This window comes from Grammomys surdaster, unplaced genomic scaffold, assembly GCF_004785775.1.
Source record: "Grammomys surdaster isolate TR1022 unplaced genomic scaffold, NIH_TR_1.0 210, whole genome shotgun sequence".
Classification (NCBI taxonomy): domain Eukaryota; kingdom Metazoa; phylum Chordata; class Mammalia; order Rodentia; family Muridae; genus Grammomys; species Grammomys surdaster.
The window spans coordinates 186,314-210,171 of NW_021604655.1; the positions used below are offsets into that span (position 1 = coordinate 186,314).

At 39.1% G+C, this 23,858-nt stretch overlaps 1 protein-coding gene across 1 annotated transcript in view; it reads left to right on the plus strand.

The window, feature by feature from the left end:
• The window catches only part of Sptlc2 (serine palmitoyltransferase long chain base subunit 2), a 69,748-nt gene that overhangs the window by 27,580 nt on the left and 18,310 nt on the right, over positions 1–23,858 (plus strand). Inside the window, exons 5-9 of the mRNA XM_028771888.1 lie at positions 3,468–3,592; positions 8,508–8,601; positions 13,557–13,662; positions 14,686–14,905; positions 19,433–19,559. Coding sequence (XP_028627721.1) covers positions 3,468–3,592; positions 8,508–8,601; positions 13,557–13,662; positions 14,686–14,905; positions 19,433–19,559 — 672 coding nt within the window. The remainder of the gene's footprint in view (positions 1–3,467; positions 3,593–8,507; positions 8,602–13,556; positions 13,663–14,685; positions 14,906–19,432; positions 19,560–23,858) is intronic.

Sequence of the window (23,858 nt, forward strand, 5' to 3'; positions counted from 1 at the left end):
CCCTCCCCTCCCCTCCCCTCCCCTCCCCTCCCCTCCTTTCCCCTCCCTTCCTTTCCCTTCCCTTCCCTTCTTTTCCTTTTTTCCTTTTTCCTTTTTTTTTTGAGATAGGGTGTCACCATGTAGCCCTAGCTATCTTCGAACTCACTATGTAGGTCAGGCTGGCTTCACACTTAGAGATCTGCCTGTCTCTGCCTCCCCTTTCTGAATGCTGGTATCAAAGGTGTGTGCCACCATGTCTGGCTTGGCTCTATTCTTTTGTTTTGTTTGACATTGTTCTTTAAGTGTATTGTTACATGTAATATGGACATTTCTGATCTAAAAGTCCTAAGTGTAGCTAAGAATAGCTAAGTGTAGCTAAGAATAGCTCAGTAAAGTAAAAAAATGGGCTGGTCTTTTGCATGTTCTAGAACATGCTTTGTAGTTACATTGTGTATGTTTTGTTTCTTGGATCCCGTGCCAGTTTAGTGCTAGAGGAGCCTCAGTTGGATCTTTACCACATCTTAAATCTAACTGTCCCAGGCAAGCTCAAGAGGAGGAACTTAAGAAATGTGTTTTTCGTTTTTCTGGTTTTTTACTGTAGCCTTCTGGGTACTCTTCACTATTTCTCCGGTGTAATGCTGTCCTGTCTCCCGCTTTAGTTGGAAATACTTGTTTTCAGGACTGCTTTACAGTTACATTCTGGTATTGGGGGGGGGGGGGGCGGCCGGGGAAGGATGTGGAAGGTTGTTTCCTTTGTCCAATTTGTATTCTGTATTCCTTTCAGTGACAAATCCCCTTATTGGTAGAGCTCATGTCTTCCTGAGTATGTAGTAGATTGAAATTTGATATCCAAAACTGTCTTATCTAATGTATTACTTGACTAATAGTTCTGGTACTGCCACATTTAAGGCTGAAAATATCCTGTGAGGAATGAGATCCTTGCCACCTTGTTGTCTGGTACCAGTGGCTTGTCAGGTATGGTGCTGTTCAGGTTCCTAGGTTTTCTGTGACATTCCTTCTCTCCAGTCTTCTAACCAAAAGGACTTGTTGTCTAGCAACCTGCGATGGGGATGAATAATACATAAGCGTGCTTAATAATTCCCAAAGTACCCAAAGACATCTGAAGAAAGATGTGTTTGCTGATGTGATCTAGTTCCTCTTCCTGCAGTAATGAAGTCTGCTGTTGTTTTTCTGGGCAATTGTTTGTTTTTCATATTCTTCAAAGCTTTAAAATATTTTAATATTTTTAGTTAACATGCAAAATAAATTTCCTTCTTACATCGTAATACATTTAATACATACATACTTGTATGTTCATATTTGTTCCCTCCACTACTGTCTTTTCTTCCCTTACCTCCTTCCATCCCTTCTTCCCCCAATAGCCCCATTGTACTTTCATATGATAAAGTTCATATAAATTAAATTCTGCACATGAGAACAAAAATGTGTGTTTCCCTTTTTAAAAAAAGCTTTTTCCACAGCTGGGCAGTGGTGGCACACGCCTTTAATCCTAGCACTTGGGAGGCAGGCGGATTTCTGAGTTCGAGGCCAGCCTGGTCTACAGAGTGAGTTCCAGGACAGCCAGGGGTACACAGAGAAACCCTGTCTCAGAAAAACAAAAAACAAAAAACAAAAAGAAAACAAAAAACAAAAGCTTTTTTCTTTGATTTTTTTTGAGACCCCCCCTTTTTTTAATGTGTCAGATTCCAGTCATACCTTGTTGTGATTGTCCCCTCCTAACAGGCATTGCTTTTTCCGTGATCTCCTCTTGGACATTTTCTTCAGCTCTTGCTTTTTAAAAACATGTACAAACTCTTGATCTCTCTCTTCTAATTGTCTTCCTTTCCTGTCCTTTTCATTTGTTACGTTTGAGATATTGAGTGTGCAAACCTGTCTATAAATTTGCCCTTCCTCACCATTTATAGCCTGGCATTGCACACACACTTCAATATCTGAAGCCCAGAAGTTCAGAATAAAGTTATTTTAGCTTCTTTCTAGCTTTTTTCACTTTGTGTCTATTCACAACATTATGTATAGCATGCATTAGTACTTCATAGACTGCATCAGCATGCCATTCTACTTTGTGACTAAGTAACAGCACGTTGTGTATATATACCACATTGTGTTTATCCATTTATCTATGATGGACACTTGCTTTATTTCTCCTTTTGGGTTACAAGAACACATTTTAAAATAACATTTTAATATGTCTCTTGGGTATGTACTTAGATGTGGTTTTGCTAGATTACATGGTAGTTTTATATTAACTTTTGGAGCTGTTTCCTAAAGCAGCTATACTATTGCATAGTCTCGTCAGCAGTAAGAGTGAGTGTTCTTTCAGGAGGGGGAGGGTAGGAAGTAAGGGGTGAGGCTTGTTAGGCATGTTAGGCAGTCTTGGAGCCATATAGCCCAGGCTAACCTTGAGCTAGCGGTCCTCTGCCAGTGCTAGGGTTACGGATGTGTTCTGCCATGCCTGGCCTTACGTGTTTTACATATCATGTCTGTAGCCCACCCTTAACCCTTGCCTGCCTTGATTGCTGCTGCCTTTCACTTTAAGCCTCTCTAGAGTTCATGTACTGAGTGTGCGTCTTCTTATCAAATCATCATCTACTTGTTAATGACGTAGATTTAACCTTTCGACTCTCAAAGTTCCCAACTTTGTTGGCTTCCTAGGCTACTATGACAACAAAGGAGAAATGGGGAGTTGTGGAGGATAGAAGCATGAGGTCAAGGTGTCAGCAGGGCCATGCTCACACTGACAGTTCCAGTTGCTTGCTAGCATCCTCAGTGTTCCCTCGCCTATGCTCCCATGGCTGTCTCCCTGTGTGTCAGACACTGTCATCTTCTGTACCTGCTCTGTGTATGTCTCTTTCTGTACCCACGGTGTTATTAGCTCAATCCCATTGACCTTATTTTATTGATTATTTTTATAAGGACATTCCAAATTGGCTATGTTTTTGGGGGGGCTGGAATCCCAACCCCGGCATTACACATGTGGACATCTGCTCTACCACAGAGCTGCTTCTTGCCCTGTCAGAAGATCTCTTTAGTAGAACACAGTTCACCTTTTGATATTACTCATGTGTATGGTTCTGTTTTTCACTAATTGTATTAAGGATTACAGTATCTATAAATGGAATTTTAGTCCTTGTTCTGTGTGTGTGTCTGTGTGTGTGTGTGTGTGTGTGTGTGTGTGTGTGTGTATTTAAAGGCATGTATCACCATACCTGGACTGAAAATATTTTTATTACATTTGTGTAGTTGTGTATGCTTGATGCATGTGTGTGGTGTGGGTCAAAGGACAACTCTTAGGAGTTGGTTCTCTCCACCTACCATGTTGGTTCCAGGGATTGAACTCAGGTGGTCAGGCTTGGCAGCAAGTGCCTTTACCCGCTGATCTATCTTACTGGTCCTATTTTCTTTAATAAAGTAATAATTTTAAAATTGAGACTATAATACTGATTTTATTACTTGACTTCTTTATACAGGAAACCTGGACAAGCATGAAGAACTAGAGAAACTAGTAGCAAGGTTCTTAGGTGTGGAAGCTGCTATGACCTATGGCATGGGATTTGCAACAAATTCAATGAACATTCCTGCTCTTGTTGGCAAAGTAAGACAGCATCATTTGTGGCAGTTCTCTTAGAAATATGTTCTTCTGTTTTGATAAATATTCCTAGTTAGCAGCTCTTATTAAGACTAGACTAAGCATAGTTTACAAAGATACTCCATCACAGATTTTTGGCAGGTAAATCCTACAAACCTGATACCAGTTGAAGCTTTACTCCTAGGACCCATGGTACTTCCCTCTTTTCAAAGGGATTCTGATGAAAATAAACCCAAATGACTCAAAAGTATGAAGAAAAGTTTAATCATTCAGAAAGGTAATCATTTTGTCTAAGTAAAAAAATATGAAAGTACATTTACCTGGTTATTTAGATAAATTATATCTAAAGATAACATATCTTTGTATGTGACTATATCTTATCTCTGCATATTCATCCTGTAATAGAACTTGTGAGAGTTAAAGTAAGCATCGATAAAATGCTTTGTGAGTGTAGCTGCTGTCAGCTTAAAAAGAAACCTTGAGGTGGTTTTCTTTTTCTTTTTCTTTTTTATCTTAGCATTTATGTTTACAAATGGCACCTTGACAAAAGTAGTGGATTACCTCAGACTTGAGTTTTGCCTGTCTGTTGATTATATGCTCAAAACTACGACTGTGAACGTCACATCATTTTTCTGGTCCTCAGAGTTTCCTTTTAGTGGATTAATGTAATTCAAATGAAGGTATAACTATGATTCTGTGAGGAACCGATGAGACAAGCAGTAAACAAATAACAGGCAAGAGAATTAAACCCAAGTGTATTGATATCACAAAGTGAACTGCTTTATTTGTACATTGAAGTAGAAGGCAGACCTTCTCAGATGAGATAAAAGTAGTAAGTTTCATAATATCAGATGAACCTATTTGAAATATAAAGATATGCACATTAAAAGTAAAAAGATGAAGAGTGCACACTGGCATGCACCTACCATCCTTGCCACCCAGAAAGCTGAAGCAAGAGGGCTTCTCAGTTCCAGGGATTTGAGATCAACATAGGCTGGGGAGCAGGGGCTGTGTCAAAAATAGATAAAGAATATCTGGGGATGCAACTCTGCAACCTAGTGGTACAGTGTGTGCTTAGCATGTACATGGTCCTGGGTCTGATCTCTAGCCTTCAAAGAGAAAAATATGAAAAAGATGTAGCATGTGAACTAATGGAAAAAGTAGAAGTTACTATATTGATGGTATAAACAGATTTCAGACTAAGGAATATTGTGAAGATGAGGAATAATATTAATATTAATCAAAAGAGTTGATTGATCAAGATGTATTAGGGACCTGATAACAGCTTCAAAGTACAGGAAGCAAAAACTGATGAAACTCAAAGGAGGACAGAGAGACAGAGCTGTAGTTAGTGCTCTGCTAAAGCAGAATCATCATGGTACAGAACATTGGAAAAGCATTCTCAAGTTGATAATCTCCTAGACACCTACCAAACACTTCCCAATAACAGCAGAATATTCACCAGAATACATTGTTACTTTAGTATTTAAATAAGTTTTAATATGTTTGGAAATATTAGATTACTGAAGTATGTTCTTTGACCACAGTCCAGTTTAATCAGAAATCATTCACATAGATTTTGGAAGTTAAAAGAGAAAAAAAAGGCAAAACAAAAAGTAATCAATGAAATGTAACATCACAGATTACAGGCTAAAACTAAGGCAATGTACAGGTAAACATAGAAAACACTGAATCTACTTAGGGTCTTAAGGTTAAGTGTGTGCGCCTTTTCCCTGAGTTACATACTTAGTGTATATTTAGCTTATATTATTTGAGGGAGGGGTGGAGCTTTTCTACCTTAAGAAATCATAAAAAGGTGGCTAGAGAGATGGTTTAGTGGTTAAGAGTACTTGCTGTTTCTGCAGTGGATCCAGGTTTGATTCCTAGCACGCACATGGTGTCCCATATCTACCTATAACCCCAGTTCTAGGGACCTGATATGTTCTCACGATCCTGCTGGCAGCAAGCATGACTATGGTACACATACCTACATGTTGTGGGCCAAACTAATCAAAACATTGGAAAAAGAGCAGACCAAACCCAACTAAGTAAACAGGAATTATGCAATAGCAATGAATAGAGAATCAGTTAATTATAGAGGAAGCCAGTAAAACTGAAGGTTTTTCTTTGAGAAATGAATAAAATAGCCAAATCTAACTAGACTCACCAGGATAAAAAGAGAAGAGACAAAATTACCAGTAGCAGGATGGAGAAGGAACCTCTTTGTACTTAAAGGATACTTTACTTAATGATACTTCTGTGGGCTTAAAGGATAAGAAAGTTGTGTTGGGTGGGACACAGCCTGTTCAGCAGCTCGTACAATGTAAACAAGTTCTTTGAAAGACATAGTATGTGTTTCCTTACATTGGTTACAGTATTCAGCATTTTGGCAGCATAAACCTGAAGTTCTGACTCACATGTTGCATTCTCAGGGTTTTTACCACTAGAAGAGTAAATGACCTTTGCATCTTCCTGTATGCTTATGAACTCGAACAAATCATTGTTTAGAGTTAAACTTTTCCTGTATTAACATGAAAGGTACTACTTAAAGATTAATTTTCCAAATTATAGTTGAAATGGTAGTAAGTATTATTTGATCTTTTAAGGATAGTAATCCTTTAAATCTAATGACAGAACCTATTTCATATGTTATAACAAAATAATGCCTTAAGATACTGCCTGAGGCAGATGCACTTAGATGTCACCTCTTAATAGTTCATATTCATTTTATTTTTGAACCAATAATATAGTAAAAACTCACAGTAGACTGACTAAAAAAAGAGGAAAAAAAAAGCTGTGCTGATACCTAAAAATGTTGACTAGGGGATCTGAAAAACAGCTTTGCAGATTTTACTTGACTGGAAAGAGCAGGAAATGAAATTATGTCTGTTGGGAGAATGCTTTTAAAGAACACTAGAACCAGGCCCAGTACTATAGACTCTGATAACTTACAGAAGAGAGATCCTACCTTTCTTCTCCCAGTAGTTTAAATTTAGACTTACAGAAGGGCTAGGAAGATGGCTTAATGGTTAAGAACACTGGCTGCCCCCTTCAGGGGGCCTGAGTTCAATTCTCAGCACTCACATGGTGCCTCACAACCATCTGTAATGTGATTTGATGCCCTCTTCTGGCATGCAGGTGTTCATGCAGATAGAGCACTCATAACATAAAATAAATACATCTTAAAAAAAATTGTAGCCTTCACAGAATTGCTCCAGAGCGTTCAGAGTCCCTGCATGGCCTTTACTCAGCTTCTCTCTGTGATAGCATCTTACTTACCACTGAAGCCTTTTCCAGAGCTTAGAGGTTAACAGTGCACTGACAAATGCAGAACATATTTCTTGTCTACTGTTAAACATTTCCACTCTCTGCCCCTGCTCAGTCGAGGCTCCACACTACATTCAGTTGTTGTAGCTTCCAGTCTCCTCCAGTGTCTACTTTCTGGCTTCCTCACTGGGTGAGTGTTCTCTGGCTCCTTATTTGTAGACTGTCTCAGCATGAGTAGTCACAGTTGTTGACATGGGTTATGCAGAAGGACACCACAGAAGTGACATCCACCCCAGTGTGTGTATCAGGTGCACAGTGTGCATATATTACTAATAATGTAGATAAACCCTGGTCACGTGGCTAGGATGTAAGACAAGCTTTTCTTCTGTAACTTACTACTATTCCCTTTGTAGTTACTTATTAAAGTTGCAGAGAAACTTGAGCACTATGTAAAAAACATTATTTTATTAAATTTTCATACACCAATTATAGTGTGAATGTGAACTTAGGACCTCTGGAAGAGCAGTCAGTGCTCTTAATTGCTGAGTCATCTTTCCAGCCCTGCTTTTGTATTCTTAGAGTGATTTTTTTTTCTCATTCCTTCTATATTTATTCATTGGAGTTTTATGGTAGAGTTGTTTCTTCTCCATTTATATCAGTATAGACCCACAGATACTTTGTTATTTATGTAATAATAGTCCAACAATAGTATCTCCTTTAAAAATTTGTACTTACTGGGCTGGAGAGATGGCTCATACATACATATATGTATACATACATAAATCTTTGCCAAAAAATTACTTGTTTATTTATGTAGAGCCAGGATTTCTCGGTAGGTCTTGGCTGCCTGGAACTCACTTTGTAGACCAGGCTGGCCTTAAACTCAGAGAGCTGCCTGTCCCTGCCTCCCAAGAGCTGAGATTGAAGGAGGGAGGATGCCATCACACACAGCTCTGAGTACCTTTTTTTTTGTTGCTTGAGTTGTTTTTGTTTTGGCCATCGAAATATTGGGAGATGATTTTCATATGGAAATTTACTTATTCATTCATTTATTTGTTTATGGTGGTGTCAAGGATACAGCCAAGGCCTAGTACATGCTAGGCAAATGCTCTCTACCGCTTAGCTATTGAGGCCATTTTTGAAAGACAAAAACCTGTTTTTGTATTTTGTTTTGTTTTATTTTCTTTAATTAGGTTGAATAGTCCCATGGGATATGTAAGAGTAAGAAGTGGGGAAGAAATAAACCACCAAAAGTATCAGGCTTTGCTCTTTTTAATTTATGTGTTAAATAGTGTTCAGGGATTTAAGAGGCTAAACCACAGTATGAATACTATGTGATTTGGGGTTTATAAATAGTTTCTTCCCTGAACTCTAGAGATCAAATAGTGAAGGAAAAGCACCATTTCTACAGCTGCCCTTTCTCACAAATTGATCCATCAAAATTCTCTCTAAGCAAAGATACTAGAACCTTTTAAAGTCTGGCAGATTTTAGCTGTAAGAACCTGTTGCTATATATATGGATAATTAAGTTGACAGGGTGAAGAAACTGTTATATATAGGCTAGGATTCTGCATCTGCTTCTAAAGCATCTTTGAAAAACAGTTATCACTAATACTTATTAGCAGTTTTCCTTCCTGTGTTTGTGATTTTGCAGGGTTGCCTGATTCTGAGTGATGAGCTGAACCATGCGTCACTGGTTCTAGGAGCCAGACTGTCAGGAGCAACCATTCGAATCTTCAAACACAACAGTGAGTTAGTCTGAGGCTTTGCCTTTGGCTTTAATGTTTGATATTCTTTTGGACAGTGTTAGTGATTACATAAGTTACATTAATAATTTGAAAGTACAATACAGCTGAGTAAAAGATTTTTAATGTTCTGGTCCTTTAAAGATGTTTTCTTTAATGAAATAAAAGCAGAATATGTAAAATTTAAAAAGAAAACCGGGGCTGGAGAGATGGCTCAGTGATTAAGAGCATTGACTGCTCTTCCAGAGGAACCAGGTTCAAATCCAGCTCTCACATGGCAGCTCACTACTGTTTTTAACTCCAAGATCTGAGACCCTCACAGAGATATGCACATAAAATTTAAAAAATAATAATAACATTTTTAAAAAGCAGAATGTGGTAGCTTAAAATTCTAGTATTTGGGAGGCTGAAGGTGGAGGATTTTTAATTTGAGGTCAGCCTGAGCATGTGCATGTGTATCTGTTTATCTGTCTAGCTATCTATGAATGAATAGAATATATGGAGGGGAATTCCTTTCTGCAGTTTATACTCCCTTCCTTGATTTGACTTTTTGTTTTGTTATGTTTTGTTTTTTGTTTTTTTTTCGAGACAGGGTTTCTCTGTGTAGTCCTGGCTGTCCTGGAACTCACTCTGTAGACTAGGCTGGCCTCAAACTCAGAAATCTGCCTGCCTCTGCCTCCCAAGTGCTGGGATTAAAGGCGTGCACCACCACCGCCCGGCTTGATTTGACTTTTAAATTTTCCATCTTAGGTCCTTGTTTACGAATCTCTGTTCAAATACTGTTACTGAATGTGTGTCTTATATGTGTGTGCCTATATCTTGTCATAACACTGAGAGGATGAATAAGATTAGTGAAGAGATTTTGATAGTTAAATAAATAAATAAATAAAATACAATAGTGAGACTAGCAAGCTACCTCAGAAGGTAAAGAGCTTGCTTCACAAACTGGAAGGCATGAGTTTGATCCCTAGAACCCATTAAGAGATCTGACTCCATAAAGTTGTCTTCTACCCTACACTCATGCTATTATGAATCTCACTCCCAATCCCCGCCCAGTCACACGTGCACACATGCCTTCACATACACCCTGTTAAAAAGTTTAATGCTGGGCTGGAGAGATGGCTCAGTGGTTAAGAGCACTGACTGCTTTTCCAGAGGTCCTGAGTTCAATTCCCAGCAACCACATGGTAACTCACAACCATCTGCAATGGGATCTGATGCCCTCTTCTGGTGTGTCTGAAGACAGCTACAGTGTATGCATTTAAATAAAATGAATGAATATTTTTTTAAAAAAAGTTTGATGCTGTAAAGATAGCTCAGTGGTTAAAGAGTGTGTACAACTTTTAAAGAGGATCCGAGTTTGGTTCCCAGCACTCACTTAAGGCAGCTCACAACTACATACAATTCCAGATCTAGGGAATCTCATATCCTCTTCTGACCCCTACAGATATTTAACACTCATATGCAGACATACACATACAATTAAAAAATAAAAATAAATCTTAAATTTTTTTAAAAAAAGTTACACAACAAATAGTGTTTGAGGAGATGGCTCATTCTGTAAGATATCTGCCATACAAGTGTGCAAACCTGAATTCGGATCCCCAATACTTATATAAAGAGATGGGCATGGCAGCTCATACCTATAATCTCAGCATTGGGAGACAGAGACAGGGCGATCTTTGGGGCTAGCCAATCTAGATAAATTGGTGAGCTAGAAATTCAGGAGAGAGCATAACTCAAAAAATTCAGTGGAGTAATATGATTTGAATATGCTTGGCCCAGGGAGTGGCACTATTTGGAGGTGTGGCCTTGTTGGAGGAAATGTTTCACTATGGGCATGGACTTTAAGACCCTCGTCCTAGCTGCCTGGAAGTGAGTCTCTTGTTTGCCTTTGGAACAAGATGTTGAATTCTCTGCTTCTCCTGCTCCACACCTGCCTGGGTGATGCCATGCTTCCTCCTTGATGATAATGGACTGAACCTCTGAACCTGTAAGCCAGTGCAGTTAAATGTTGTCCTTCTAAGAGTTGTGTTGGTCATGGTGTCTGTTCATAGCAGTAAAACCCGAACTAAGACAAATATGGTTGAGAAAAACACATGACATCAACCTCTGGCCTCTAGAAATACACATGTATGGATGTGTACCTGCACATGTGTATATATACACAAGCATATATGCATATACCACACACATACATACATAGACATGCATGAGAAAAATAGAACAGACAAATGTTGAAGTACAGTAACGTACAGAGAAGGTAGGAGGACAGGAGCGAGTGTCATCAAGCTAAAACTTGTTTCCTAAGTAGAAATATCTTCTTGTACTGTTACAATAGTTTATTAATTATAAAACACACAGAGGGAGAAAGATCACCCAACTGTATGTTTAATATCTTCTCTTACCAAAATGTGTGTAAGTAGAAATTGTAGAATAATACATATCAAAATGTTAGGTCAGACAGATTGAATGTCGAAAACTTCGGTGTTTTGTTTTATTTTCCATAAAATATTCTACAGTGAGACCAAGACAGTGTTTTGTTGTATATGACTCAGGCTTTTTTCGTTGTTGTTGTGAAACTTTTGGCCGTATATATTGTAATTCTCTTGTTCATACCAGTGATTCTTTCTCCTCTTTATTTAATGTGATGCATCCAGATATGCCATAACTCTTCAGCTTCTTCATTTGGGCCTTCAATCCTTTCTGAACTTGTTTACTAGAAAGAGCACTACTCTCACATGTTTGCATAATCATCTGATTCCTGTAGAGCAGCCCCAGAGTGCCTAGTGAAAAAGGGGATATGTTTTTAATACCTTTCTAATTGTATCAGACATATAACAAACATGAGATTGGCTGCTTGTACTCACTGATCAGCGTGGCCTATTATGTATCCGAATCTAATAAAGACACAATGTTTTAAGTTTTTTTTTTTATGCATAGAGCAATTTTTTATGCAGCTCTTGTATTTGTAAATATTTCTTTAAGCTGGTATTTTCAAGCTGATGTCTTTATTGATTTTAGGACCTTTTTTATGGTCCTCTGTTTCACTATTTTTGTTTAAATGTCTTGCTATTTTGACTTATCCAAATGTCTGACTTTTAGATTGTATTTTTTTTTTTTTTTGGTTTTTCGAGACAGGGTTTCTCTGTGTAGCCCTGGCTGTCCTGGAACTCACTCTGTAGACCAGGCTAGCCTTGAACTCTCGAACTCAGAAATCCACCTGCCTCTGCCTCCCAAGTGCTGGGATTAAAGGCGTGCACCACCACCGCCCTAAGCATTCTTGCTATATAGATTGCTCCCTTTGCTGAAGTTTGTAGACTTTGTCATTGTTGTTGCTTGCTGATTTTTGGAATGGGGCCGCATTATGTAGCCCTGGCTAGCCTGGTACTTACCATATAGCCTAGGCTGTCTCTGAATTCTGTTTTAGCCTTCTGTGTACTAGGATTGCAGCCATACGCAACCACATTCAGCTTTCTTTTTCCTGTTGTCTTCCTTTTGTCTAACATGTTGAATCACTATTTACTGTACGTCTCCTTTCTGTACATAAACATAGGAAACAGCAACAGTGAGTACAGGTTTGCTTGACTCCTGCTCTCCACACTGAGCAGAGGCTCTGAGTCAGGCAGGCTGCTGCCGTGGTGAGTGCTGCACTCTTGCCAGGCTGATGGTGGTCCTGCAAATACTGATAGGTTTAGTACAGTTGTGACCTTTAGTTCACCCTGTTGTGTGTTTTATTGCATTTCCCTTATTCAAAATCTGACTAGAAAAAGAACAAAGATGGGCAGTTTTAAGCCACCCCCCTTTCAGTGATAAGCAGTAAAGAACACAGAATCAAAGCCTGTAGTGTCTCCCACTAGCATGACCTTTACCTCAGACTTAGTGCTGCTTAGATTTTAGGTGAAAAAAATTTTTTAATGTCATTCAGAACAAATATTTTAAGTATAAAATCTATAGAGATGGGAACAGTGGAGTTCAAAGCATTTAAGAGGAAAAGTAAGGTTTTTATTAAAGATAGCACCAGCCACTCTGTCTTTCAACAGTGCAGTTGATGGAGTGCATGTGGAACAAGCATAGGAGCTACCCTAAGCTTAGACTCATGCATGCCCCACACTGGCGCATTTGTAACCGTGTGAAGAGAAGGCTGTTTATTAAGGAACTATTGAATACATCTGGGTAAAAGGAAATAGGTCATTCCCTTTGAGAGCGTTTTCCAGCATGTACATACTTGGTGCTCTTAGAGATCAGATCTCTTAGATCTAGACTTATGGATGTTTGTGAATCGCTGTGTGTGTACCGGAAATCAAACCTTGGTCCTCAGCAAGAACAACAAATGTTCTAACACTCTTAGCAATGTCTTCAAGTCCATGCATACCAGCTTTTTAAGAACCACATGTATTTGGAGTGATTTACTCACTCTGGCTTGGTCTTTATACAGTTAGTTCTGTGTGAACCACTTTTCATTTCTGGATGAACTACTTGGGTTAGAGATGCAGTTTGATTTTTAAAATGAAGAAAAGCTAGTTCAAAGGCAGAGAATATAACATAAAACAGTAGTCATTTTCTACCTAAGCAACTAAAGCAATCAGACTTTGAACACTTGTCACATTTAGATGTCAACTAAGGTAGCAATAACTTATCTTTTCTCCCCAGCTCTAATTATGTTAATGCCCTCTGCTGTCTGACACATTTCTGAATAAGAAATGTATATTCACTTTTTTTTGTTGTTGTTGTTTTGTTTTGTTTTTTCGAGACAGGGTTTCTCTGTGTAGCCCTGGCTGTCCTGGAACTCACTCTGTAGACCAGGCTAGCCTTGAACTCTCGAACTCAGAAATCCACCTGCCTCTGCCTCCCAAGTGCTGGGATTGAAGGTGCCACCACTGCCCGGCTTATTCACATTTTTCTAATACTGTCAGGAAAAAAACACTTTGGGACTGAATTCTTTCTTTGTGCCATAGATATGCAAAGCTTGGAGAAGCTTTTAAAAGATGCCATTGTTTATGGTCAGCCTCGGACAAGAAGGCCCTGGAAGAAAATCCTAATCCTCGTGGAAGGCATATATAGGTAATCATGCTCTACCTCTCTTAACTGTGGCGTAGGCCTGCAAAGTCAGTAAGCTTTCAGCTGACAGGCTAGCTCGACTAGCTCCTTCTGGAAACTAAAGAGATAGTGGCCATGACTTGTTATAAATACCTGGAGACAGAGGACCTGCTGAACACGAGGGTCTTTTTGTGACATTATTTTTCTACTGCTTATGAAAAGCTTACACAGAAAGATTCTAATTTATTAAATTACAAAGCTAGGTATAGTGGTACATAGCTATAATTCCAGCATTCAGGAGATTAAGATAGTAGAACCATCTATTTGAGAGCCACCCAGGGTACATAGCAAGAACCTTGCACTGTGGTTATACTCTTGTCTAGCATAAATGAGGTCCTGGATTCAATCTCCAGTCTTACACAAAACAAACTAACACTAAAATAAATTTCGTTTTGCTTTTAGTTTTTGAGATGCAGTCTCTTATATCCCACACTGACCTTACACACCTGATGCTACCTCTGTCTCTTGGGTGCTAGGATTTACAGGCATATTCCCTCATTCCAGGCTAAATTTTAATTTTCAGATGTTTTTCTTTTAATATGTTAATTTAATATGTTAATATGAACAGCATGCCTTAGTTAGGTTTCTATTGCTGTGATAAAGACCATGATGAAAAGCAACCTAGAGCTACAACCCATTGAAGGAAGCCCTGGGCAAGAACTCAAGGCATGTATAATGAGCACAGAGTCTAATGTTTCTTATGAGTGCAAGCTTTAAGGAGACTCGTGGGCTGGGGATGTGCGTAGGTGTAGAGTGCTTTCCTAGCATATTCAAGGCCCCAGCTTTAATCCCTAACCCCACATAAACAATTTTCTGTAACTTTAATTTTTCTGTTGTAAACTACATAACTTAGTTTAAAACCAGAAGTAGAGTTCTCAGGTTTATTTTAAAAAGCAATAATCTCAAAACATTAACAATTAAGGTGAACAGTTGCTAATTTTAAGAGTTAAAAGGTCTCTTGTTTTATTTTTAACCCTGTTTTGCCAGCATGGAGGGGTCTATTGTTCGCCTTCCTGAAGTGATTGCTCTCAAGAAGAAATACAAGGCGTACTTGTATCTGGATGAGGCTCACAGCATTGGGGCTCTTGGCCCTTCAGGGCGAGGTGTGGTAGATTACTTTGGCCTGGATCCTGAGGATGTAGATGTTATGATGGGAACGTTCACAAAGAGCTTCGGTGCTTCAGGAGGATACATTGGAGGCAAGAAGGTAAAATAGGCCTTTAGAGTCACCAACTGCATTTGGGAACTGTGTAGGAGTTGGGGTCCTGTACCTGAGATATTAGGATCCTGGAAGTACTTGTGGATTGTGTTCTAGTGCTGGTGAACAACCTACCTCAGATGCCTGGAGAGTGACTCTTATGTCTCTTGCAGAGCTAAAGGCTGGTTCTGTTCATTGTTTGTTGTTTGTTCATTTGAGCTTCTTTCTAAACTACATTCTGGTCTGAGATATAGAATACTCTTTTGTAAAAGAGCACACAGAGGTGCTTCTTGTTTGCTATAGTCTTCTGTTGGGTTTGAGTTATGCTCACACTTTGAAAGGGTTGTCACAGGAGCCAATGAGAATGGAAGATAAGAATGCACAAACAAGAAGAGAAGGTTTTATTAGCTCTAAGACTCTGCAGAGCATCTGTTTTTCAACGTTATAAATGGCCTCTAAGGCAGTTAAGAATCCATGCAAAATCATGTACAGTCTGCATTTGAATGCCCTTGCTTCATAAGACCTTGGGGAAAGCACTTTTAACTTTTAGTTTCCTTATTAGTAAAGTAAGTATGGATGGTTTGTAATGTGGTAATGGTTTAAGAATTATGTGTGCCTATGCTACATTTTGCATATACGTTAAGTGAAGTGAATCACAAAAGGACATGTCATGCTACATTTCTAAACTACATTCTAATTTTTTTTTTCATATGTTTTATCTAGAATAGGTGTGGAAACAGAATGTAGATTTAGTAGTTCCCAGATGTTAAGGAGATGGGGAAATGGAAAGTAACTGCTAATTGGATACAATGTTTCCTTGTAGGGTAAAAAAATGTTCTAAAATTAGGTAGTGGTAAGGGTCACACAGCGCTATGCCAAAAATCCATTGAATTATACACTTTACAAAGGTAACTATGATGGAATATGGCTTATATTTCTATAGAGCTATTACAAAGAAAAGAAAAATGGGGGAAAAAAAAAGCATTTGATCCAGGCCTGGAGTTCAGTAGTAGAGAATTGGCCCAGTATGTGTGCTGCCCTCAATTTGACTCTCAGTACCACAGGAAAGACAAGAAGAAAAACTTGCTATAACATTAAGAAATGTATATCAAGCATCACACGTAGTAGGTACTCATAAATGCCTTGAATTTCTTCTTATAACTAAACAATTGGAGCCTTAAAGAATAATCGTTCTCAGTGTATACAATGTGATGGGAGCCCACGCCTGGCAAGAGACAGCACTGTTTTTGCCATTACTACCAACAGATACATGTTCCACATTGACTCACAACAGCAACAAAAACTATAACATCTCTTTAAGTTAACATGTAATTGTAGTTAGAAGAACCTGAAATTTTGTAACACAACTAGAATAACCCGTAGAAATAGGAGTAGGAAAAGAGATTCAGTATAATTGATTTTTCTGTAGTTGTTGGTCCTTCATGGCTTCATGCTAAGAAAAGCTAAACATTATTCCCCCAAGGGGATCAAAAAGCTGCTAGAGGTTTGGTTCTCTGACAGCACAGAACAAGGATCTAAGGATCTGTGTACCACCCCAAGTTATCAGGGGAATACTTCAGAAGGATGTGCAGTGCTAATAATGGCAAAAACCAGCAAGCAGGAAGCAAGAAGGCTGTGTACTCATTGAAAATAGTATGTCTATCTACAGGAGATGCTTTGTTTTGAAGATGTGGTATCAGCTAGTTTCTCCTTTTAAAGCTTGGTCATGGTTATGGTGGGTCTCAGTCAGCTCACACTTCCTTTTATTCTTAGAAGAGTTTCACAAAGCCTTCCTTGTTAGGGGTATGTACGTTCAGAATTTCCAAGGAGAAAAAGGAATTTTACAGTGTAGTTTTTTTCTTTTTTAAAGTTTTACTTATATATATACTTTTTTTTATCATATTCTTAGCTCATTACACTTTTTTTGTCCATTTCTGTTTCTACTGATTCCCTTGTGCAGTTTTCTTAAATTGGTTATGGGGCACATAAATTCTGGCCACAGTTATTTGTGTACTTTGCATCCACCAGAGTTTGACAATCAGGCAGTCAGATCAAACCCAGAGAATTCTGATGTGTGAACTAGATGCAGCAGTTATGAACCAATTCTACATGACAGATGATGATACTGCCAAGGAAGCCACACATGAGAGAGGAATCTGTGACCTGATACCAAGTTCTGTCCTTTGTTGATGCCAGGCTGTTCAATCTTTACGGGTATTTGGTGGCTGGAATGTACTTATTAAACTAGTCATATCACCCCAGAAACAGATTTTTGTCATTAGCTTTGAAACAGACGTCAGACAGTCCTTATATGAAGACCTGATCAGGAAGTTGTGCAAGTCTGTAAGTCAGGAAAATGTTTGACCACCTTGTTTGTTAGTCAGAGTGCTTGCTGTGTAGCACTTGACCTCTTGATTCTCCTGCCTCCCCTTCCCACTTGATAGGATTAGGTGCATGTGCCATTTCACCTGGCCCATCAGAGTTCTAAATATCACACAACACTTTCTTTGCCTCAGAAAGTTGAAGAACAAAATGCTACATTTGATAATTGTAATTTCAGTTTTACTGGTTTTGTTAAGAACCAAAGAAAAGTTTCTAAAAAATTAAAAAACAGCACAAAACAAAAAGACCCATGGAGATATAGTAGCTGCTTTCTAGATGTTGACAGTGAGGGCTGTTGCAGAGAGGAGCATTATTCTAGGGACAGTGCTGGTATACACGTCATTGTATGAAGACGTCAGGTATCTTTCATCAATGCTCTCTTCTGGATTTAGGTCTGTGCCACACTTGCTGTGAATTGTGTGTAGAAAAGCAATTTACTACACGAACTGTTACATAACACTTGTGAGCACTGAGTTTGGTTTGTGTGCATGGTGTGTTTCTGCAGGCATCATTCATACACCTCACAAAAAACACGTTGCTCTCATTAGGCAGGGGCCTCAGCCTGTGATTGTTGTGTCATTCTGGATGTACACAGTCCTCACCTGGCTTACTGTAGTAAATTCTGCTAGAGTTGTACATCGTTACCTCCATGTTGTGTGACTTCCTGGGAAGACATGAACAGATGTCTGTTCCTTCCAGATAGGACACTGATGACAGAAGAGAGACGTGTCTAGTAAGTGATGGCCTTTAGACCATTAGACTCCTCTAAAGCTTTTGTCAGTTGCTTCTGAACAGGTTTGGTAGATTTTATTATGGATTTTTACCTTTTTTTGTCATCTTACTTTGGGAGTTAAATGATATTAATATGAATTAAAGATAGTAAATCATATAAGTTATTTCAGAATCAATACAAGGTATTTGTGCTTTGGGATGCAGCAAATTACAAGCATCTGCCTACTTCACAGTTGTGTTGTCTGTTTTTATTTGTTTTTGATGCAAACATGGCTGTTCACCCCTCTTCACTAAAGACATATTTTCATTTTGTAGCCCAGACTGGCCTTAGATTTGCAGTCTTCCTACCTCATCCTCCCAGAGATTAAGGTTATAGGCCTATACCACCACACCCAATAAATAGTATACTAGATTTTTTTTTTTTTTTTTTGGTTTTTCGAGACAGGGTTTCTCTGTGTAGTTCTGGCTGTCCTGGAACTCACTCTGTAGACCAGGCTGGCCTGGAACTCAGAAATCCGCCTGCCTCTGCCTCCCAAGTGCTGGGATTAGATTTTTTTTTTTTTTAAAAAAAGATTTACTTATTTTATGTGAGTACACTGTCACTCTCTTTAGACACACCAGAAGAGGGCATCAGATACCAGTATAGATGGTTGTGAGCCACCATGTGGTTGCTGAGAATTGAACTCAGGACCTCTGGAAAAGCAGTCAGTGCTCTTAACCACCGAGCTATCTCTCCAGCCTGTACTAGATTCTTGTTATATATGTTTCATTTAAAGATTTAAATGAGGATCTGGAGCATTGGTTTAGCAGCTATGACCTGCTCACACCTGAACTCACACCTGCCAATTGTATGTTACATCACTGAGTGATACACTCTCAGCCTAGGAAAAATTGTTACTTAGGAGTATAAGGATAGACAATATGTGTATAGGGCGAGATACAAAGGACACTTAGAAGCAAATTATTGTCTGTCAAAAAGCAAGTTAGTACTTTCTTTTTCTTTTCTGTTTTTTCTTTTTTGTTGGTTTTTGGTTTTTGGTTTTTTGGTTTTTGTTTTTTTGGTTTTTTTTCGAGACAGGGTTTCTCTGTATAGTCCTGGCTGTCCTAGCACTCACTCTGTAGACCAGGTTGGCCTTGAACTCAGAAATCTGCCTGTCTCTGCCTCCCAAGTACTGGGATTAAAGATATACACCACCACTGCCTGGCTAAATTAGTACTTTCTTAATTCATCTTTGAATTAACCTTGGACTTTGCCCTGTTTCTGACATCCTTGTTGGCCAATTGTGAGCTTTGACAGTATTAGCTGACTTTAGTCTCAGTTTAGCACCCTGTACCAGGCTGTTGAAGGGAAGAGTTCAGTAACACCTAGAAGGAAAGCAGTTGCATACCTGTGTACTCTAAATGTTGCCTCTGCTTCTGCAGGAGCTGATAGACTACCTTCGCACACATTCTCACAGTGCTGTGTATGCCACGTCGATGTCACCACCTGTGATGGAGCAGATCATCACCTCCATGAAGTGTATCATGGGGCAGGATGGCACCAGTCTTGGTAAGTCTTTTTCAGGAAGCATTTCTTTGGCTTAGTGAAAACCTTAGCAGTCAGTTGTGCTGTTTTGGTTGAGGTTTTTTTCCCCCAAATAAGGAGTCAGGCTTCTAGCTGGGCGGTGGTGGCGCATGCCTTTAATCCCAGCACTTGGGAGGCAGAGTGAGTTCCAGGACAATCCAGGCTATAAGTGAAACCCTGTCTCGAAAAACTAAGAAATAAAAAACAAAAAACAAAAACCAAAAACAAAGGAGTCAGGCTTCCAACAGGGCAACACTGTCCAGAAATGCTTTTCAGTGTGTTAAATAAACTTTGATAACTATACTGACTTCCTTGTGCAGAATTTCTTCCCTCCCTCCCTCCTTCTTTCTTTCCTTCCTTCCTTTCTTTCTTTCTTTCTCTTTCTTTTCTTTCCTTTCTCTCCCTCCCTCGCTCCCTCCCTCCCTCCCTCCCTCCCTCCCTCCCTCCCTTCCTTCCTTCCTTCCTTCCTTTTTTTCTTTCTTTCTTTGCAGGGTCTCTGTATGTATGGCTATCCTAGGACTCTATGTAGATCCAGCTGGCATTGAGCTCACAGCCTCTGCTTCCCAAGTGCTGGGATTAATGGTGTGTGGTGTACGCCACCATGCCTGAATTACACATGATGAGACTTTAGGACATTTGCCTTCAGGGTCTTTCTTAATCACATGTTTTATGTGGCAATGTAACTCACTAACATAGTGATCTTCATAGTGTGTCTTCAATAGCATGTTTCCAGAGTAAGTGTTTTTTATTTCAAACCCTCTTAAAGTTTCTAATTTAATGAACAATACATAATGAAGGTCGTCTTAAATGTATTTTTGTCATTGGTGGGATGTCTATCCAAAGTTGCCTTGTTTATTACTTTGCATCACCAGAGGGCAGTGTTGACCAATTACTATGAAAGGAGGGTAACTGAGTCTTTGTTTTTCTGTTTTTACTTTTAAAAGTCTTTGTAGGGGTGGGACATTGTAACACAAGGCTATAATCATAGCACTTTGGAAATGGAGAATTATTCAAGGTCTTCCTTAGCTATGTATCTTGAGGCCAGCCTGTACTATTAGAGACCCTACATCATCAAAAATGGAAGGGAGGGAGGGGGGAAGAAGATAACAAAGTTTTCTACTAGCAGTATGACATGTACTTAATTTAACTTGTTCTCTTGCTGCTTTTGAGGCATTGTGGGTGTGGCAGATTTTACATCCTCAGCCTTGAGCTCTTCGTGGCACTGTAGATGTACATGTGTAGTACACGGCACTGTAGATGGACTACAGCCTACATTCGAACCAGTTAAGTAGGATGTCTGGTTTTGACTAAGACTTTTCTGAAACCCAAACTGACTTTATATTTGTTCCCATCTATCAAAGATCCTTGTTATCTCTATGAAGAGACTTTTGGAACTAGTGTTGTTGTCTTCGATTTTATGCATTTGCCTGTTCAGGAAGAAAATATTACTTCTGGACAGAATTGGAGCCTTGTCAATTGCTTCCTGAGTTCACAACAACATAGATTTATTACCTCTCTTTCTGATGTGAGAGAGTGTGTTTGGATATGAGATACACATGTATTCAGAGACAGACAGTATAGTAACCTCACTAGTTTGTTATACAGATTATTTAGTTTGGTGCATAGGTTTAGAGTAAGAAAAAGCTAACAGCTATCAATGTTAATATTGGTAATTTCTTAGAGCCTCGATCTGTATGATATGAAGTACTTATGAATAAATGACTTATTTGTACTCATCAAAAATGTCTGATGAGAAAATGAAATATGGCAATTAGGCAAAGTGTTGAATTAGCACTGCTTTTCCAGGTTTTGCCTTTCCAGCCACCACCAAAGCTTAGTTGTTTGGCATCCGTGTGATGCTCACAAATTCTGTGGCTTAGGAACTCAGTCATGGCACAAGAATAGCTTATTTATACTTCCCAGGTCTGGGACCAGATTAGAAGATTCCACTGCTAGAACAACTCAGATGGTTAGGGATTGGGGTCATCTGTCAGCTTCTTCACTGAATGTTGGAAAGCTTGCTGTCTATGTTTGCTGTAGTAACTTGGAAAATTTTGAGTTAAATGAATCAAAACCCACTGTCATGAGCTTTGCTTGTACATCACCAAAATTGATGGTAGCTGGGCATAAGTCTGAGGGGAGGCCATGGAGAGTATATAAGCCATATTCCAGCCCTTCTTCAAAGGACTTGGCACCTGTCTGCTTAAGTTGCTAAAATATATTGTGCTGCCAGGTGGTGGTGGCACATGTCTTTAATCCCAGCACTCAGGAGTCAGAGGCAGGTAGATTTCTGTGAGTTTCGGGACAGTCTGGTCTACAGAGTGAGTTCCAAGATAGCCAGGGTTACACAGAGAAACCCTGTCTCGAAAAGCCACAACAAAAAATGTATTGTGCCGTATTATTACAGTATTTAGCATGCTCTGTGGTATGTAGAAATGCCCATGAAGATAGCAGAGGAGCTGCAGTGCAAAGGCAGTCTTTACTACATTCAAGGACAATGCCACATTGAGGTCTGTTGACCCCCATGCTACACAAGTGAGAGGAGTGTATATTGTATAGTTTTTGGAAAGTCTATGCGGTGTTCTCTGTTTTGTGGGGGTGAAAGCAGGGTAGATAGTTATGTGAGTAGCTAATAGTGTTTAGTTTGCAGGGTAGGGAAATTTGGAATGAGTCAAGGACACAATATAGTTTTTCCTATTTTCAAAAATGTCATGTAGGTTCTGCTATCTGAAATTTTACATTCTATTACACTTGTAGGAATAGACAAGATTCCAATAATAAAGACTGTCCCTATTGTTTGTGTTTTTAAATATTACATGAGTCATTCATGTTATATGTATCTTAGTACAATTTGCTGTGTTTATGGCATTGTGAGTTCCTCGTGTTGGGGGTGGTCTTCTCAGTCACTTGTTTGCAGTTTTATAGTATTCCAGTGTACTGGGGCAGCCTTTTGTCCTTCTGTCGATGGGTGTTAGGTTATTAGCTGTTTTGAGCTGTCACTAGAACCACAGAGTGACCTGTGTGTGTCTCTGCTGTGTGCTTCAGGCAGGTTAGCAACATCTTTACAGTCTTCTAATTCTTTCCTCAACCAAGCATGCTGGCAGATGCCAATGATCCCAGTACTTGGAAGGCTACGGCAGAATGATTGCTGCAGGTTTGAGGCCAGCCTAGTCAACCTAGTGAGTTCAAGGCCAACCTGGGCCATGGAGTGAGGCTAAACAAAACAACAATAAATTCCCCATGGCTTCGTTATACTCTCCCACTGCTGTCACTATACTTAATTTAAAAAAAAAATCAACAGTCTACTATAAATTTATAAACAAAATTTGACATTTATGTTTTTAAATTTATGAAGATATGTAGCCAAAAGAAGAATTAGAAATAGTAATGTCATGCAAATTGGTGGTGATTCAGGGAGCAAGCATGCTCTAGAAAGACTGTGTTCTAGGATACCTTTCCCAAACTCCACTGAGAAATGATAGAACAAAAGAGGTTTAACGTTGTGGAGCTTAAAGCCAGGAAAGGCAGACAAAACCAGCACTGCTCCTGGGAGTAGGTGGCAGGGGAGGGAGCATTTTTATTTCTATTAAAGTTGCATGTTACTATTTTTTAGTAGAGCTTTAAAATAATTCATTAAATGTACTAAATCCTGCTTAAAATGAGATTGAGAGTGAGACAGTCTGTGCTGCTGTTGGGTGAGCTACAGTTCTGCTCACTTTTGCAGCTCCCCTGTTTCCTTCCTCCTGGCCAGCCCTTCCCATGTCCCCTAGAATTACTGTCATTTTTGTAAGTAGAAAGTGTGTTGCAGTGGCTCTCTTCCAGTGGCAATATCAAGTTAGAACAGGTGAGTAGAAGAACCCAGGAAGTTCTTCTACAAGCCCACCAAATGTTGGAGAGCTAGCCTGCCCTTCATGCGTCACTGACCGTATTCTGTCATGGATTTTAGATTCAAGACCTTTTTAATGAATCAAAATATCCATAAAAATCACTAAAATTAAAATTAAAGAAAATTCCAGAACTGCAGTTGGATATAAAATAATTTAGTGCTTTGTGTACAGTATTTTGCATGTGTAGTTGCATGCTGCCATCATGGCCACATCAAAGACAAAGTGAATTGGATACATAGATTTAATAGGTGGCTTTTACAGTGATTGCACAAGTCGCTTTCCATATGAAAAACTTCACTGCACTTCGCTTCTAAAGAACCTAGGTAAATTCTGTTACTGTTGTAGAACTTGAACAGGTTGAAGTTTAATTAAACTTAGTTTGAGTTAACCCAGCAGT